Raw genomic sequence first — 21038 nt, 5'->3', positions numbered from 1 at the left:
CTTCTACTTAATTATCAGGATGCTAAAACACTCCAAACCTTCAATCAGTGACAAATTCTTCCGTACAAATAGTGATGTAATACCTCAATGTCTGAAGGGTAGACAGTGTTTAAAATATTAATAGCTCTTCATACAACGTAGAATTCACCCTGATCTCGCGTGAGCTCTGATGGTTAGTTACTTTGCCAGCACAGCAATGCACGGTAGCAGAACAAAGAGAGGATACAGTGTTAAAATCGGTGCCACGAATGTAGCTGATATTATGAGTGATGGAGAAAGGAGAATCAGTTCCTGCCCTTATTATTTAATTATATTTTGTATAAGAAACTGTGTTTTACTTTCTTACATTCTATGTAGTTGGGATCTTTGTAAGAAGGTTATTGTATACCCATAGACTATGGTATAATCAGTATCCCATCCTCCATCTCCCTCTTTGGCTGTTTTCGACAATAGTATCATTTCTAATAAGTGTGAGCAAATTTCAAATTCCTTATTTATTTCTTTTTAAGACTAGAACGTGGCTTTATATTTCAAATGCCATCACAGACTTGACATGACATGGACCATTTTTTGCATTAAAATGTGTCCTTCCTTAAAAAGCATTGGTTCACACAACTTTTGCCATTTAAGACCTGCCCCTTCCCTCTAATTCCCTGATGGAACTTTTAAACAGTGCAAAAATACTTTTTCATCGCTGGATAGTGAATAATAAGCCAATTAATTAATATAGGTAAGACTTGGTATTTTGGAATTCGTGCAGTTTCTGGAAAAAAAAAGTCAAGCAAGGCAATAAAAACATTTCCATCCAGCCATGATTTCATCATGAAGGGCATAACAAAAGTACAATTGTAATCCATTTTCTTTTGCAATTTAGAAAATAGAGTCCCAAGAAAACAGTATATACCAGATGGTGAAGTTTGTGACAGCCTGCAAAAAATCATTTAATCCATACTGATGGTATTCTAGGTCTAATCACCAGAAATACGATGTCTCCATGGGGAGTACATTCAGAGTTCCATTATGGATGCCAGGAGTATACTGTCCCTGTTGCTGCTGTGGAAACTGCCAGGCACAGAGACAGAGTCGAGGGGTGGCCTCTGAGGCCCAGGCGATGGGCAGGCAGAGACACGGGAGAGCCTCTGGAAGTGAAGGGGGACCTCTTTGGGGGCAGAGGCAGATGGGGACTAACTGCAAGGAGGAGGAGAAAGAGGTAGGTACTGGGACGGGAGTGGCAAATTGTGGCCAAGGGCTTTCCCCTTGGTCCCTACCCTACTGAAGGTCACAGCTCCTTGGAGCAGAGTGAGCTATGGTGGAAAAGCAAAGGCCCTTAAGGTTAGTGGTCACCATTCTACCTGACAATGGGTGGCTTCCCACTGAGACTTCCTTTGGTTATTTCTTTCAGGACAGTCTACCGTGACATAACGGCTTGCACTGGCCAAGTCCCCTCCCTCAGGATAAAGCATTTCCAGGGCAGTAAAAGTTGAAACAGATACAATGATGCACAGACTTTGGAAATGTCAATAAAACAAAATAAGATAAAATCTTTAATTTCATGTAAATAGTTTAACATAATCTATGACGCAAAAGAGTTGCAAGTTGCGTGTCCTGGTTATTTGCCTTTTAAAGAGATTGTGTGACATTGCTCTGATGAACTTTCTTGCATATGTAGTTAGCAAGTCAAACAAGTTTGTAAATTCTGAATAGATTCATAAAATTATCTCCAGAAACCTATAAATTACTCTTCATGCAGAATCTTAAGGTGACAATTTAAAGTCCCCTTTCAAAGGAATTTCAATTAAAAATATGATTTATGTGCTCCTGAAATATACATCACGAAATAATCAAATCTGCTCATCTTTTATAGAATCAGTCATGTATTTGATCATTACTCAATAAAAACAAACCAAGGTTCTCTATCTCATTTCTTTGTTCACACATCTCAAGCATGAAACCTAGATGTACTTTGACAAAAGTAATTGTAACAATGAGCAATATATCATAATATTACAACAGTGACATATCACCTGGCAAAGACAAAACGGGACAATAGCCAAAACACTGCATGCATTTTAGAATGATTTTTCCGTTGCTCACTAAGTTTCAAATGAATGGCATTTATTCATTCCAATTTTAGAAAATGCAGATATATGAGAATATAAAAAAGGTTAAAATTATAGGACAAGCCTTAATTACTTTACAATGGAAGCAAAATTTACATGTAACTAACTCTTGATCAGCTTTATTAACATCACTGTGCATTGAGGTAGAAAATACAAATTTTCCAGAGATTTCAAAAGCATTTATAGTCTTAGGGCTTTAAATTATTCTTTTTTTTCTCTAAAACTTTTGACTTTGCATCAAGTCTTGCTTGGGCTAGAGGTAGAATTAGGCTGTAGTCCTAAGGACATGAAATATATCTGCTGGGGGATGGCGACAATGTGAAAGGATTTCTTGGGGTGATAAGGGAGAGAGGAAGAGATGGCCTTAAAATGCCACTTAGGGAAATGGAATGTTGCCATTAGTGCAATTAATTGCTCCAAGACACTTGAACTATGAGCAACAGTGGATCATAATGTCCTATTAGGTCATAGAAAGCAGAAGCCACTCTGGTATGTATGCTCCTAGGACACTGGCCTAAGGGATCACAATGACTTACTTGACCATTCCGAACCTTCTCCATTTGGGGTCAGTCCTCAAAGCTGAGTCCAGGGGTCTGGTCAAACTGACTCAGCCCTGGGGCCCAGGAAGAGGAGGTGAAACCGTTTTCTGAGAAACTGATAAAACTCACGAAAGTATGTGTCCTTGATTTGATCAAGACACACTAGTCCCAACTGGACAGAGGAGAGAAATTCCAAGGAAACTACAGAGTTGAAGGACACGGAACCTGCCATTGATCCTAGGAAGACACCTGGAGCAAAGCAGCTTGAGTGTAATACCAGTATCTCAGTATGTTTTCAAATATGTGAACTGACAGGAGACTACCTAGCAATCTGTGAAAAAAAATTGTCCTTGTATCTTTTTCATTATGCTTAGACATGTAAACAGAGGCGTGGAGAGGGTAAGAGGTATTATACACTTGGTAAAATGAAAACAAGACTCAGATTCTTTTCTTCTGTCTCCAAGGCCAGGAGTTGTTGCTGCTCAACACCAAAGCACTATTTAAGTCATACATACATATCGACATTTTAAGGATGAAAAATCGTTCCCTAAATAGAAGTTGATTTGTTTGCAGGAGAAATCTTCATGCCTCAGATTGGGGTACTTCCCCAAAGAACCTCTCCTTAGAGATTCCAGGTATTGGCCAGGGGAAGGTTGCTGTCCACCATCAGTGGGACAGAGATCAACCTCTGCAGATGGAAAGGTTGAAATGTTAATTTCCTGCATAAAAATTCAGAGTCACTTAGAGGTCCTATTAACACACATACTGCAATAGTTTGTCAGTTTCTTCTTAAATGAACTAGACATTTTAGAGTTTTCATGATCACGTGTACTCATTCTGTTCGCACAGGTTTAAAAAGACTTCATGTGGAATGGCTAACTCTTGCCTGCTTTAGCTAAATATCAGTCCTAGGAAACAGTAATCCTTAATTAAACTATATACTTTGCAATAACACAGAAAAGGCCAGAGGTCTACAACATGGCATTTCTAAATAGTTATTTAGGTCCCAGTCATGCCAATGGAGTGGGTGGGCATGTGTTGGGGAAAAAATGCAGGACTAGAACTCAGCAGACATGGGCTCTAGTCCACCGTCACATTCATGAGAGCATGGACGAGGAGGATGACAGTAATACCAGCTAACCTTTACCGAGTGCTAAGTTCCAGGGCACTAACTGTCCTGAGCAGTTTACATCTACCAGTCCACTGAATCTTAACAAGATCTCAGGGAGGAAGGTACCCTCCTCCTTGTTTATGTTGACAGAACTGCAGGTTGTACTGAGACCACACAGTTGGTAGTGGTGGACCTGCATGCAACAAGGCAGGCTAGCTGGAGAGTGTGTGTTCATCACTACACTTCCTCATTCTGTCTTTACAAGTTTCAATCTCTGCAAATTTGAGCACCTAATGAGATAATGGGTGTCAAAGTGCTTGGAAAAATATAAACTGCTATACCAATGTCAGTTACTAGTAGTATTATATAATTATCCAGTTACACAACCACATGGTCTGATACTAATAAAACCTTGACTGGGATCTGTTTGTCCCGAAATCTTCTTACAGTACTGTCCCATGTATCACTTAAGTTTTCTCTCAACATCGCATAAGCTTTCATTTTACAAATGAGACATTCAAGGCACAGATCATTAAAATGGCCTGCTTGAAATGAGAAACAAAATCAAACAAAACCCAGTGTCAGGACCAAGAGATGAGAAAGAAAAAGTTCTCTCAGCCTGAACTTCCTTTCTCTGTCAACCTCAAAACTCATTCTTAAAGTGCTGTTTAAACGTCACCTCCTTCATGCAGCCTGCCCTGATGCCCGATTGTCCAGGGGAAATTAACCCTACCCCCACCATGCTACCTTAACACTCTGAACAGACCAGACTCTGAGGAATCTGACTTGTTTAGCAGAGGGATTTGTACAGTATCACTCAGCAACAGGTCCTCTAGAAGGAGCATAATAGGATGAAAGCAGACGTTCGGCACATTCCTGTGAAGGCAGCAGGGCTGCGTGTTTATGAGAGAAAGAGGCACATTGAAGAGACTTTTTAAAAGAAAAGTTCACTGGACTTAGTGACTAAGTGGACAGGAATTGAAGGCGAGCGAAACAAGTCTGGACCCTCCTCAGCTGGTCACAGGAAGGATCATACCTCCAACCCTGCAGTGGTGCATGGGAGTTTCCCGATGTGCAGAGTAAGTCCTTCCCAGAAAACCCAGCAGACAGTACAGCACCATCCTAAACAGGTGCACACCTTCCGTTTCTATAGGTTTTAAGGTGATTTACTGGGAGTTGCTAATTCTGGTCTGCTTAGTTGAACATCTGCCCTAGAACACAACAAATATTAACTAAGTGAGTGTGGAAAAGCAGAAACTCCCACCACGTGGCATTCCCCAGGGAAGGACTGGATTGGCAGGAGACGTGTGTGTTGGGGAATGGATATTTCAGGGAAGAACAGGCTTGATTTTTAAACTACACAGTTGAAGGAGATGGTGGGAATTGATGTAGTTAGAAAGGGATTCTGGGATTGATCTTAATACTGACTCTAACAGAACCTGACAAACTGAAACTTTCTAGGTCTTAAATAATTTCCAAGATCAAATTTTGATTATATATAAATGAAATTTTGCGACAGAGATGTAGCTATCAAAGTCATCAGGAGTGGAAGCTGAAGCAGCAAAAACAAGACAAGATATGGGCCAGCCTGGTGCTGTAGAGGCTAAGTTTGTGCCCTCTGCTTTGGTGGCCCAGGGGTCACAGGTTGGGATCCCTCATGCAGACCTACACGCCACTCATTAAGCCATGCTGTGGCAGCATCCCACATACAAAACAGAGGAAGATTAGTACAGATGTTAGCTCAGGGACAACATTCCTTGAGCAAAAAGAGAAAGATTGGAAACAGATGTTAGCTCAGGGCCAATGTTCCTTACCAAAAAAATAACAAAAAACAAAAAAACAAGACAAGGTCTCTAATTAAGTTATCAATTTAATTCTAAAGGATTACTTTACCATGAAAAGAAAAGTGTTCTTAACAAGAATGTCCTAAAATAAACAGCTACTAACATCAGGCAATGTCTCAACCAGGTGCTCAATGAATGTTTTGTTTGGCTGTTAATTCAGGATAATCAAAGGAATAATAAACACACAAATTGAGATAGCAAGTTCAGGACTGGGCACCTGATAGTGCAGCTCTTTTAGATTTATGTTTGTCAGGAAGTTTAGAAACGTTCTTTTACACTTAGGTTAAACTGATTCTTTCAAAATGATATAAAAACTTATCTTTACGCAGACCATGCAAAGCAATGCCACCAAGATTCATACCCATCCATAACTGACAGGCCATCTGCATTCCTGTCCACCCCCTTGCTATCTAATCTTTGCGGAAGGTTAAGAATGATTTCAAGGTTAAGTATTGTTTTACTTTAAATGAGAGTAAATTCTTAGAGCAATATCAGATAAAGAGAAGAGGGAAATCTTTTTGTAGAAAATATTAAGTAAGAATTAATGAAATAGGTGGTGGAAATTATATATATACAAAAGGGCTATTATAAATTACAAAATCAATGAGAAAAATTGTCAATTATTTGTAAGATTATCAAATTGATTTAAATCAAGCTCAAAACATTTTAGTCACATTAACTACAAGTCAACTTTATAGAGTAAAAATATTGACTTTTGCTTAAATTGCGCTACTAATCAGTTTCATTTATTGCAGTAGTTCTTTATGGATTCTGGATGAACTTGTCAATTTACAGGTCAATTTACTTGGAATAAGAGGTAGCTAGAGGTGCTAAACTGGTTGTTTTCTTCTACTCTTCATTAGTAACTTAAAAAGCTCATATGTACAAGTTTCACTGAGGAGTTTCCCCGAAAACAGTGGCTCAGCACATCTACCATTCCTAAAATTAACTAAGGGAAGAAGCTCTAGGGGCTTATTATGCAAGGAAGCTTAGGGTGATTTGGTTGTTCTAGAGGCAGGTGTGTTTTTAAACCTCATTTCTAAATCTCTATCTCCAGAATACCGATTTCATCTGGTCAGCTGCTTTCCCTGTGTAATGCTTTATGTGAAAATTTAAACTGTAATGGTCCCAGGAATAGAGGAGTATTCATTTAGTTTTTGAACTTGTCTAGATTCAACCAACGTTATTCGCTTAATTAGTATGCTTTTTCAAGTTTGACTATTTTATATGGATAAATTGAAGATTGGTAAAGTGCACTATGCAATAACTCACTTAGTTTCTTTACATCTGTATACAATGGAAGGAAATGAGCACAATGATAATAGTCACAAAAAAACAAACTTCAAATGTATAACTTTAAAATGCACAGCTTGCGAATTTTATTATGCACAGGACTTTACATGATGTTATAATAATAGAATGGTATTTTTTATAGCTCACTCCAATTTCCAACTATTTCCTTGTCAAGTTTTATCTTCAGATTATTTACCATTTAAAAAAAATAATGTAGCATAAAGGGAAGAAAAGCATTATGTATATTTCTTTATAAATTAATAGTCTAAAGATAACAGATTCATATTTCTTATCAATAATTGTGAAAAAATGAAATTAATGAAAATAGAATTTATGTTTAGAACAAAACAAAATTTAAAATCTAAATCCTGAAAATACTATAATTTAATTATAGAATTATACTAGCTTTAACAACTAGTTTTTGACTTGCCACAAATCACAGAGTTTTCCTTAGATATCTGCATGGCTTTCTTGTGCATTTTATTCAGGTCCCTGATCAATTATCTTCTCATAATAGAGGACTCCTTGGCCTTTCGATCATTCTCTCAAAATTAGAGTGGTTCTCAAACTTTCTCAAACACTTTCACACTCTTAAAAGAATCCAAAGAGTTTTTATTTATATGGCTGACATAGAATGCTGTTTACTGTATTAAAACTGGGAAAGGTTTAAAACAGAAGAATACGCCGCACACCTTCCTTGAGTCATCAGAGCAATCACGCTATCACGGGCCATGTAGCCTCTGGAAGGTTCCACTGAACTCTCGTCATGTGAGACTCTCATTCTCACTCTGTTGTTACAATGAGCATGGAAAGGCAAATAACATCATAGGATTAGTGTAAACATTGCTGCCTTGCAGACCCCCTGAAAGGGTCTCAGGGACCCCTACAATTCCCAACTACACTTTGAGAACTCTACTCTACCCTCCTTAACTAGCTTTGTCACTGCTTGCAGCAATTACCTACCTGAACTTACAGTATTTAGACGGCTTGATTTCTGCCTTTTCTGACTAGAATGTACATGCCAAAAGGGCAGAGACTCTCTGTGCTGCCATTAGTAAGTGCTGAATACAACATTTAAAAATTGAATGACTGTAACACCTTCCTGTGCCTACAGTGACGCAATAAAAACCCATCATAGTCAGATTTGATGGCATGAGTTGCTGTTGAAGTGACTTATTATTTAACCAGTGGCAGTTTTAATGTTTTAATTTCTAGGGAAATCCCACAAGATGTCTCCATGAGGTATTGCCAGGAGACCCCTCCTTCCACTGTCTGGAGGGGAAGAGTCTGCTTATTCTGACTTTCTCGTGGGTGCTGAATTCTCTTTACTTTTTCTCACACTCAAGCCAGTTCTGATACTGCTTCACTTTCACTAGCTTTCATTTGGTCCTCATATTTGTGTTTTGGGCACCAACGGTGCCTTGACAATTTCAAAGTCCAATTATATTTTCATTAAACATTTCCACTAGGCTCTAAACTTTGTGGTTGACCCCAGGAGACTGTGATAACACAGGTGAAATTGATGTTTCTCATGAGAAATTTGCATTGTTTCCTCTTGCTTAGGAAACAGATAAAGAGCATTTGGTTCTTTACGTCTTTGTCTATCCCTTTGAGTCCTAGCTTTGCTGCTGAGCTGGGGACCTCTTTGGAGAAGGTATACTATGCCTCTCCAATGTCTATGTGAGTGAAGAAAATCAAAGAAAAAGAAATTAGACATTAACTGAAAAGTACGTAGAGATGGCATCTGGAGGGGAATATAATTATAGCTTCCTGAAGGATATGCCTACACCCCGTGTGCCACCTCAGTGTTTTCCCTCAACTTTTGCTCACACCTTTCATTTCTGCCACTGTGAACTTCTCATTGGCTCTACAACACCATAGGTTGAGAGGGAAGTGGATGTGAGCGAATTTTGAAAGGAAACAAATGGATGCATGTGGTATCTAAAGATAACTTTAGACTTGGGACCATGACAAACTTATGGAAAGGAGACTGTCCTGTTTGTATTTCAAAAACTTGGACCAAAGGGCATATGAGGAAGTGATTTCACAGGGAAGGAATAATCCAAGGATGAACCCAACTAACTTGAATAAATACATTTCCAGGAAAGGACTTTGGATCTCCAGGGTCCAGGTGACACTCCTCAACCACTGCTGGAGTGAGACGAGCAGTAGGACTTGAATCTGGGTCTCCTGGCCACAAGGGCAGGATGGGTATACTCCTTATACCCTTATACACTTATACCACCTTACTACCCTCCTGGGTCTAACTGAGGACCTGATTTCCACCATAATAGAAAATAAAACAAACCAGTCCTCTTTCCCTGAGCATGACATCAATATTGCAAGCCACAAGATTAATATATTTATCATTTTGATTATTTAGTTATTATAAAAACCTTAAACTCCTAAACCACTTCTGCATCTTTTATTGCCATACTCACCAAGACTTATGAAAATACTCACTGCATAAGGTTGACTCTCACCTTTGTTATTATTGCATAAGAATATATGAAATTATGTTTCATAGCATTTTAATAATCTTATCTCTCAACAATTCTCTCACCCCATAGAATTAAGTATATTCACAGTAATTAAATGAAAATGGCAGACTGTAAATCAAAAGTAAATAACGTATTCACTTCTGTCAAACTACATATGATTATTCTATTCAGATTCCACCTATTCAGAATGGTAACTTATATGATCCACTCGATTTTTTGAATATATTCTGATTTGGAAACTCAGAATAAGACAACATTCCTTTCTTTGCCATAACATTCAGAATATATTAAGTTCCTAAGATTTTCTTCCTACAAAATACTGGGATTTTTTAGAATATGGTGGAATTCCAATTTGTCCGTATACTACAGACAGAAATTACTATTTCAAAATATAACATTTAAACAAATTAACAATCTTTATAAACAGATAAGTCATTTTTGCCCAAGTTGTCCACTCTATTTTTGATTTTGACTGACAAATATTTTCGTTATTTTTTGGCTAAGATACAATCACCCTTATCTCTGAGTTTATAGCTCCAAGGATGCACGGACTAAATAAGGTACTTGGTCCAGGGCAGTTCTGGTCAGCTGTGCATTATGTGAGAAGCTAATGGCCCCAAGCTTCTGTCAGTAACTTTTTTTTCCCAGTAAAACAACAGCAATTTTCTAGTGACTCCATGACACTTATTTGTTAGAATTGAAATTACACAGCCAGCAGTCACGAAATAGTGGCGAGGTGGCAAAGGTTGTACACAAGATTTGCATACTGTTTAGGACAGCATTTTTCTTAAAAATGCAAAGCGCTGGAAAACGTTGACGACTGCGTGACACTATACTCAGTATAGTAGAGAAGTTATTGCTTGCCTTAGGGTCAAGAAGATGGGTTTACTGAGATTCAAATTTTATTTTAATCAGAACTTGGAAAGAAAAATAACAAAAGCTTTTAAGCACAACAAATCAAGTACTATGTGCTTAGGGGTTGAGATTGGTTGCCATTTTGGTACTTTTTCAAGCTGGGCTTAAACTGTTTTTAGTGTTGTTTTAGTCTCTAGAGTTAGGACTAAGAGACCGGCTCTCAAGGGCAGTGTGCCAGGTCCAATTTAGCATTAGCTATTTCATGTCTGCTTTAGCTAATGAATCCATTGATTGAATAATCACAAAAACAAGGGGCTAGCAGCATCTGATGGCTTGAGCTAATTATACGAAATGTGTCAAAGAGCCACTATGTATCTGTCTGTTAAGTTTGTACATCAAGAACATAAACATGGTATGCTCTTCTACTACTTAGTAGAATATTGTGCTGATTATTCTCTTGGCTCTCCATCATTCTCTGCCTTTTTCTCCATGCAGACTATATCACAGGGGTCCCTTGCCCTTTGGTTTAGGACTGGATTTGGCCAGTGGGAGGCACAAGAAGGACATCCGAAGGCGGGAGGAGAGAGAGGTTAGGATACTTATTCCTCTGATCCTGCCATGCCTATTGACTCTGCTGGACTAGTCTCTCGACTGTTCCTTCAGGACTAAGGGTGTCAGGGCTTCTGCCTGTTGCTGCTCCCTAAGTGCCTCAGCCGGCATCGTTTGTTCCTTTAATCTTGCCCACTCCTGTAAACAGTCCTTTAATTAAACTGTCTTCAGTTACACTCTTTGAGTGGAATCTGTTTCCCATCTGGACCCTGATACAAACACAAAAGCAATTGAGATTTCTATTTTATGACCCTCTAAACATTTAAAATCTACAACAACTGATTCCCCAAATGATAGTTATCCACTCAATATTTTAAAATTAATCTCCTAAATTTTACTCAATTAGTTTAGTCTCAAAGTGACTCTGAAAATGTAAGAACCAATGTCTCTTCAGAACAACAATATTCTGCATTTCATTTATATCTTTTGGTATAAAACTTCCGGGGAGTGTTTTCAGCACCTGTTTTTTTTGGTTGATTTTGCTTTGTTTCTTTTCCTATCTTTAAATGAGGAAGCAGGAGCTTACAAGAAGAACAATCAACTAAAATCCTAGGAGTCTTCAACTAAATAGATTCCAAAAAACCACACTGGAGTATTTAACTTTCCTGCAATATACATCTTTTGTAGGTAATTTTAAAACACATACTGCAGGAAAATGAAAGTGAACACTAAAGATTCTTTCCCTTTCTTATGTGTGCAGCAGAGTGTCACAAGTAAGAAAGCTCAGGATTTTTAGTTGACTTAAAGCCAAAAAAAATTCATATATTCATCTTTTCTATTATTTCATTTATCGCTTCTAGTATTTATTTATCTCCTCTACTATTTTATTTTATATTACTTTGTACACTGCTTTTATTATTTCCATCTTTGTAGTTTCTTTTGGTTTATTTAGCTTTGTTTAAGTTTCCCAAAAATGAGTACAGCATTCTTTTATTTTGTCTTTTATTTTTAATAATAAAGTTAAGATTACCTCTGAGTGCAGTTTTTTCCCATATCCCTACATTTTTATTATAAAATGTCACTATTTTATTTGCTTTTTAAATAGTCTGTAATTTTCTTTGTTGCTTCCATTCTGATTCAGTAGATCCAAAAGCACGTTTATTTTTTTTTAATAATTTTTTTCTTTCTCTTTTTTTTGGAGGAAGATTAGCCCTGAGCTAACTGCTGCCAATCCTCCTCCTTTTGCTGAAGAAGACCAGCCCCGAGCCAACATCTGTGCCCATCTTCCTCCACCTTATATGTGGGACGCCCACCACAGCATGGCATGCTAAGTGGTGCCATGTCTGCACCCGGGATCCGAACCAGCAAACTCAGGGCTATGGAAGCGGACTGTGTGCACTTAACTGCTGCACCACCGGGCCAGCCCCAAAAGCATGTTTCTTAATGTGAATATATTTTGGCTAATCAATTTATTATTTACTTTTAATTTTATTGGATTATTATCAAAGAATGTAGCCTTTTTAGTTTTTAGGCTTGTCGTTACTATCCAATAGCTGATCAAGTTTTATAAATTTTCCCTTGACATATATAACAAATGTAGATTAACAGTGAATGGATTTAACTTTTAAAATTTATTTAATATATTGGTTTGTTAATTATCTGTTCCAACTTTCTGTAGCTTTTTCCTCTAGTATTCTGTCTGATTCTGAGAAATGTGCATTGAAATGTTCACAATCATATTTTTCATCAACTTCTCCTTTGATTTTTAATAATTTTTGTTTTAATACTCAAATGCTATGTTGTTTGGTGCATACAGGTTCACTAGATTTTAGTATGAGTTTATAGCATCTTTATAAATAAAGATATTTTCACCACATAATTCCTCTTTGACCCTGCTTAGTGCTTTTCCATTAAATTCCACTTCATCTCACATCATTCTTCACAATCCCACTCTTTGTGTTTGTTGTATTTGCTGTCACTACTTTGTCTATTCCTTTTATTTCCCAAAGCTTCAGTACATTGTTGTGTACCCTAGTTGTAAGTCGTCCTAGTTCTCTGTGTGAGCTGCCACCACAACATGGCTGCTGACAGATGGGTGGTGTGGTTCCATGACTGGAAAATAAGCCTGGGCTGCAGTGGTCAGAGTGCTGAACCTTAACCATTATGCAATCAGGGTTAGCTCTGTCTTGTCCTTTAATTTCAGCATTTATTTCATTAATATAGGTGTCTCTATTACAAACATCACTTAATTATTTTACCTTTGCTTATTACAAACGAGGTTTTATTCTTTTCAAAGAAAAATTGTGTGCTTACTTGTAGTGCTAGATTGATATACTTGATTTATCCCTTCTATTTGAATTTTTTTCCTCCTTTTTTACTCTTTCTTCCTCTTTTTTTGCACTTTTCCATGTATTAAAGGTTATCCCTTCTCAAAAACCCACAATCAAACATGTTTCTCTATTACAATATGAAAAATAAGATATCTAATATCATCCCCCCTCAAGACATACTATTTTATCTCTGCTTTCCTGACTCTTTCATAAAGTGAGTACATGTGTTTCAAATATTAATTAAATAGAGTTCTAACTACAACTGCCCCTGCAACAGAAATATATTTATTGACTCAGAGAGAAAAGAAAACAATTCTACTTTTTAAAATATAAAATACAGAGAACAAGGATAATGCAAATCATGCATCTTACTTTAGAATTTTTATTGAGGGAATGGTATGGATTTAAATAAATCTGGATATTCACAATGATGTTATCCTAAGAGTAGTAGCATAAAGATTATAGAGAAAATGAACTAATATGTAAATTAAATGGTTTCAAGATCAGTATGCTATCTTATTCTTTTATCTTCCTTTTATATAGCAAATTTTGATGGGTATTCAAGGAAATTTTAGTTTTTTAAATTAAGGAATAAAATGCTCCACTGATTTCTGATGTAGAAATTATCAGGGTAATCTATCTTTTAATGATTTAATTTTTAGCTTTTTGTGGGATTTTATTAAAATAGGTCAAGAGAATTTTATGATTTATTAAAGTGAGGCTCGTTTGAACTCATAGCACTTTTATTTCTAAGCCTCAACCACTGTGGTTGAAAAATATATAATTAAGTGGAGACAAAGAAATTTTTAAATACTCTATTGAGATTAATATAGCAATGCAAGATGGATAAATACAGAAACGTAAGGAGTTACTGCTTAGTACTATAGCATAGTACTAAATGGTTAGTACTGAATATATTATACCAATTTTTTCTATTTTGTTATATAATTGTACTGTTTAAAGATCTCTACCAACAATAATTTGCATGAGTAAAGCACTGGCAATTAATTTTAAAACAGACACTATGTTGATTTAAACAAATACATGAGGAGTTCATATAATGTGCTAGACTAGATGCCAAAAAGGATATCAGAGAATTTGTGAGAATCGCCACCATGTCAGTAATTGGTGAGAAATCTCGATGTCAATTACTGAAGTAAGAGAGATTATAATCTAATGTGAATTGGGGTGGGCTAATGTGGGAAGGAAGTTGATGAGAGTGGAGTAAAATGGACAAAACAAGTATAAACATATGTTGAAGTCCCATTAGATACGGCTCATGATGTTAATTATACCAGAAAAAAGAATGCTATGATACTCTGATATTTTAATTGTCTTCAAGCATGACTGTTGTTCGACTTACTTTCACTTGTTGAATAATCCTGTGGGTCAAGTATTCCTGATTCCTGCAGTGATCTAATACAGGAGTCCACCAGCTCAAGACCTGTTGTAAGTTCATCTTCGATATCTTTTTGACCATCTGAAATACAATATTTTAAAGTGATGAACAAACATGTGATAATGTTAATATTAAAGATTTAGGTTATTATTTAATAATGGAAAGTATCCTAACCAAAGATATCACCTCCACAAAATTCTCATTGGATATCCCATTGCAATCCTTGGTCAACCAGTATGAAAAGTCAAGGCCAACCAACTCCATGTATCCATGAAGAACATAAAAGTTACCAGGAAACTGAGAGAACTTAACTCTCTTGATATCATGAGCTATCACAACAACTTCACTTAATTCTAGTGTCATGGTGTTATCATATTCATTTTTACATCTTTTTCTAAAGTTCACAAGAAGATTAATCAATAGAGATACATCTAGATATAAGTGTAAGTGTTCATCAAGAAGCTGTCCTTTACCTTGTGATTGCCAGTGAAACTGCTCTTCTGTTGAACTGTAAAAAAGAGAATACACAGGTATAACGCATTGGTTAGAAACACAAGGACCCTAGACTGTAAGACACAAAGGCACATTAGGGCGGTAATAGCGGCTCCACGGCACATCCTTTAACTTCTTACTGGGAAAAGGGATCCCATTTTGATAGAATCTGAACTTTAATCCATTTGGCGTATACCTCTTTTGACTCACAGGTATAGGTATGTTATAAATGGACATGGTTCAGTAATCTTCAGGGAATAGTTCATTTTTTACAAAGCCCAACCTATTATACTCATTCCTCACAATAGCTTCTACATACATGCACTTCTACCCAATTTTAGTAATTTTAAAATACGAGTCTGAATAGTTTCATGTAGACTTTGTAATGCAGCGTAATAAAGAAACAACTTTCTCCTCTTATCATTATAAAGAAGATGAAATAAATCTATACTTTCTTCTAGACATATCACAGGAGCAGTTCCTTTCAGCTGATTATCAGTTTAAACTAATTTAAAAATTTTGATACTTTATCACCAATTGAATATTTAGTTCCCAAATTCTTACTTTACATATACATCCTATAAAAGGACCCAGGTAGAAAGGTTGTTCACATACATGACACGCCAAAGACATGTGCAGAATGCAGCTATGTAGGCAACATAGATTACTTGTGAATGATTTATTAAATATATAAATAAATTTAAGATATCTAAATATGAACAAGTCTTTCATTATATATGCAAACACTTCCTACATAGCCCTTTTTTATATGTCAATAATTGGTGAGAAATCTGGATGTCAATTACTGACAGGTATCATTTTGAGAACGATTTTTTACACTTCTTTCACTAAATCTTTCACTCTGATCAAGCACCTTCTATGAATAGCTCATCAGTTTCACAGCAGCAAGTGGATTTTAGATCTTTAATCTGTACCTTAGAGATGGCTTCTGAATACATTTATGGGGCACATTTACTAAGTAAGTGGCATTTTATATAGGGGTAGAAAATGCTTTCATATTTCTGTTGTGTTGAATGATGCCCCTCACCCTCCAAAAATACGTCCACATCCAATCCCTAGCAACTGTGAATGGTTACTTATTGGAAAATGGGCTTTTGCACACGTAATTAAGTTAAAGACCTTCAGATGATATCATCCTAAAATCCAATGATAAGTGTTCATATAAGACATACTAGAGGAGAGAGACACAGAGGAGAAGGCCGTATGAAGATGGAGGTGGAGAGAGGAGTTATGCATCTATCAGCCAAGCAATGCCTGGAGCCATCAGAACCTGGAAGAGGTAAGGAAGGGTCCTCCCCTTGAGCCTTCATAGGGAACAGAGCCCTGCTGATACGTAGATTTTGGACTTTTGGCCTCCAAAACTGTGAGAGCATAAAATTCTTTTGTCTTAAGCCACTCAGTTGTAGTAATTTGTTATGGAAGCCCCAGAAAGTGGATACAATATTTTTCTGATACAATAAGAAATTATTCTCATGTTATACCCTCCTGGATTTACCATTTTTATGTTGCTACATTCCTTTTACAAGTACAGCCCTTTACCAAGCACTTACTGTATACCACAGCTCTGCTAATCCATAACAATCACAGATCTCTTTTGGTAGATGGGGAATAACAGGTTTATTGATGTTAACTTGACCACACGAATCTTAAGGACCTCAGCAAGGATTTCAATTAATCTGCCCAACTCCAAAACTCATATTCCTGAGTCATAATCCAACGTTGTGGAGGGAAACACACTTAAGTTACTTCTCGCCTGAAGCAGTAACAGTCGGTCAATGGAAGTCTCTTTGAGGGCTCAAAGTCCCCCGAGCTCTCCATTCAGGCACATAGAAGACCACACTTTCCTCCCATGCAAACAGATGGAGTCACGTCAAAGCATGTGAGAGGAAGTGACAAGTGCCACCTCCTGCCCCAAGCATAGAAGGGCAGGCATGAGATCTTCCTGATCTCTCTCTTTCCTAAGTCCTGTGTTGAAATGGGTTCCTGAGTACATGGAGGGAATTCGCCAGCCCAGAGAAGACACAGCATAAGTGACAAATAGACCACCGCAGTGTTAAAACTCTAAAGTTGGAGGGTTGTTTGTTTCTGTAGAATAAATGTCACACTGAATAATACAGAAATGCGCCATGATTTGAGTTTGCAAGGCATTTCTTGCTTCTCTACCTTCCATGTGCACAGTACAGAGCTGGAAGACAATGTCTTGGGTCATTCCAGCACAAATAAGGTCAGCCACAGCTTTTACCCATCCTTTGAGATTTATCCACTCACCTACAAAAACGTGTGATTACAATAACACTGTTACATAGTATTTATCTTTTGTTCATCTCTTGCAAAAATGTTTCAATTCTATGATGCAACAGAACAAGAAGAAACTTTTTTTTTTTAATCACAATTGAAAAAATACCATTGGCAGTGAATATGAAACTATCTTCTCAAGGCAGAGATACCCTTCCTTTTGGGCAAAGAGCATTAATCACTTAAATGGTTTCCTGATTCCTTTAGCACAGTTAAAATGCATTAAAAGCATGACTGATCACAGAAACCAGAAGTCCCAAGAGAAATCTGGTTTGGATTTTCTTTCCTTTAAGTGCACACTTTACTCTCCCTGTTAGAGGAGTCTATGCAAATGCATATTTTACATGCTTGATTCCTTCTCTTAAAAACTGCTCTAAGATGGATGCTTTTCAAAAACGCAAACAAACTATTTATTCATTCGATAAACATAGATAATGCCTATGTCTCAGACACTCTTATTTCAGGTGTTTAGGGATTACTCGTGGTGAACTGTCTCCCAATTATATCGATCAATTTAATATAATATAAAAGTCATTTTTGAAGCAGTTGTAACTTCCAGGCATGTTCAATTTCAGAAAATGAAGCTTGCTTTCAATATCAAAATGCTATTTCTTGAAATAGAAATAATGTCTAATGAATTAAATTCAATACAAATATATATGTAATTTAGATCAGTCTATATGTATTTAAATATAACTATGTGTAAGTTCCTGAACCCAATTATTGTGAAAAAAAATTTATAAAAAAGACTATCATAAGTAACATTTAATCTTTAAACAAATACATAAATACGTACATAAATCAGTGATGCTATGAAAGAGTTATAAAAATATATATATTAAAAGCACAAATCCCAGTAGCTAACACTTAGATAGCTCTCACTTCATACCAGACAATATTCTAACTGATTTACAGTTAGTCTTCATGACAAAACTTTTGAGACACATAATATTTTCCCATTTTACAAATAATGAAACTGAGGTAAAACTATGTTAAGGAACTGGCTGGAGGACCCACAGCCAGCAGCTAGTGGAGCCAAGATTATCACTCTGGGCGACTGGTTTTAGCGGCTGCATTCTGAACTACCCTATTCACACCTTTGGCTGCACCGAAATTAAAACTCCTATGTGATAAAAAGAAAAATACAAACATAAACACCACAAACCAAGTTGAAAAAACAAGCCACGTCCTAGGAGAAGATATTTGCAACACATATAACTTTCAAAGGATTTGTTTCCAGAACATATAAATAACTCCTACAAATCAATAAGATAGAGATTAAAGGACCAAATAGAAAAGAGGTCAACAAACATACGTAGAGCTGATGCGCAGTAGAAAAATCAAGAATGTAGGGCCACCGAACACATTAAAAGATACTCAACTCTGTTAGGAATTGAAAGAATAAAAATTAAGCACAAGATATCTCCTTATACTCCACAGGCTGTCAAACAATTAAAAAGCCTAACAATACTAAGTGTTGCAGAGGAAATGGGAAATAAGAATTCTCATTCATTGTAGGTGGGAGAGTAAATTAATGAAATAGTTGGGTGAGCTATGAGGCAATACCTGGTAATGTTTTATATGCAAATACCTAATTACCCAGTGATTCTGCTGCAAGGCTGAGCCTCCAGGGGCACCTGTGCACCTGCGCCCAAGAGACTTGGACAAGACTGTTCATGCCTACATGTCGGCAGTGGCAAAACAATGGAAACAACCTAAGTGATCAGCAATAGGGGAATAGACAAACGTAACGATATTATTACATATTATATATGACATACACATGGAATAAAAACTGTTTGGCAGCTAAAATAAATTAGCCAGATACATAATGTGTTAACATGGGTGGTTCTCAAAAGCAAAACATAGAGTGGAAAATGCAAATTGCACATAAGATTATGTACTACATAATCTCAATTATGTAAATTTTTAAAACATTGACTAGACAATATTGTGTATAAATATATACATAAACACATATATACACACACTAGACAATATTGTGTATAAATATATACATAAACACATATATACACACACACAAAAGGTCTTCTTTGGTTTAAATGAGTCTTTAAACTATATATACAGAGAGAGAGAGAAGGAGAGAGAGAGATCATATAAACATATTGATTAAAAAGATACACCTGGGGCCAGCCCGGTGGCATAGTGGTTAAGCTCACACACTCCTCTTTGGTGGTCCAGGGTTTGTGGGTTTGGATCCCAGGTGTGGACCTACACATCGTTCATCAAGCCATGCTGTGGTGGCATCCCACATACAAAAGAGAGGAAGACTGGTACAGATGTTAGCTCAGGGACAATCTTCCTCAAACAAAAGGAGGAAGATTGACAACAGATGTTGGCTCAGGGCCAAACTTCCTCACCAACAAAAAACAACAAATAGTTGCACCTAAATTCATGATGGTGGTGGCCTCTGAGGGAGGACAGAAAGAAATAAGTCTGAGGAGGGCTAAAAAGGGGATTTCACTTTTATGTCTAATGTTTTACTTAATGAAAAGTGAAGGAAAAATGCTAACATTAATTTAAGAATGCCTACCATACTTGTAATAGGAAAAGTCATGATTATTACATTCAAAAAACATGTTTAGTTCAATGCTTAGATAAATCCTTGTGATTCAATTCTATATAATATTCTCATCATTGTCAGAATCACTCATAGCTGAAATTCAAATGATGGAAAACAATCCTGAAATATGTTAACTACAAATAAAAGAGGAAAAGAATGGTTTTCGAGATATAATTACTTTTTTCTCTCCTTTGCATATGAGAAAAATGACAGTATCACTTTTACTATGTTTCAAGTTTGCTATAGTTGGAACATTTCAAGTAAGCAACCAATAACTTTCCAGTTCTGAGGGCATGACGTGGGAGAAAAACGAGTTTAAACCAAAGAATAACCTGTGAGTTCTTCGAGAAATGATTTTCTTCCTCATCATTTCCAGCCTGATAGTCTCCTTACCCACCTCCTGGCCATTTCTAAAATATATATATATATATGAAAGTGCAGAGAGTTTTCTTAATGTCAGGAAAAGACACAAAGCAAACCATTACTACAGCTACTCCGTCTGCTATGAACATCCTCAAATACATCTTCTTATTTTCTTTCCCAACTTTTTGATGCCCAGAGCATCAACCCCTACACTGTATCATGTGGTGTGTTATTGCTCACAATATGGTTCAAAAGGAAATAAAGGTAAGGAACTATGAGTTTTTTGTTAGTTGGCTTTCAAGTTAAGCAATGCACCTAAAACATAAGCCAGAGAAACTATTAGGAAATAAATTGCTTCAGAACTGACATTTGATTCTAGCCCACAGGAGCACAGGGCCTTTTATGTATGACGTCTATATGATCCAAAACTGTATTCTGATATAAAGTATTTCTTAGTATATGGCTTTTCATGCAGCCACATCACAAGAGTAGCCATTGGCTGTGAAATATAATGGCCTTGGTCAAAAGTCCCAAAGACTGGAAATGTCATATACTCAGTAAAAATGGTGAGAAGTGTACCCCATGGAGCCTTGTTAGGCCACTCTTGCCCTTGTACATTAGCTCCCTGTATCCAGTCCTTGTTAATTTGGGTTGGTGAGTAACCCTGCTTCCCCCAGAACTTTCTGTGGAACTGACTTCCCTTCTCTATTGTTTGTGCTCTCTATAAGTATCTGTGATATAT

General features: G+C 36.7%; 1 protein-coding gene across 9 annotated transcripts in view; it reads right to left on the bottom strand.

Moving 5' to 3' along the window:
- Positions 1-21038, bottom strand: part of CTNND2 (catenin delta 2) — an 883391-nt gene that overhangs the window by 397998 nt on the left and 464355 nt on the right. For all 9 annotated transcript variants that reach the window (XM_070587191.1, XM_070587196.1, XM_070587195.1 and 6 more), the window contains 2 exons: positions 15015-15049; positions 14506-14622 (listed from right to left, as the gene is read on the bottom strand). In XM_070587191.1, the coding sequence (XP_070443292.1) occupies positions 14506-14622; positions 15015-15049 (152 nt within the window). The remainder of the gene's footprint in view (positions 1-14505; positions 14623-15014; positions 15050-21038) is intronic.

Source organism: Equus przewalskii, chromosome 20 (assembly GCF_037783145.1).
Source record: "Equus przewalskii isolate Varuska chromosome 20, EquPr2, whole genome shotgun sequence".
NCBI classification, from domain to species: domain Eukaryota; kingdom Metazoa; phylum Chordata; class Mammalia; order Perissodactyla; family Equidae; genus Equus; species Equus przewalskii.
Note: the sequence above shows the minus strand (reverse complement) of the source record. Positions and strands in the feature narration are given on the sequence as shown.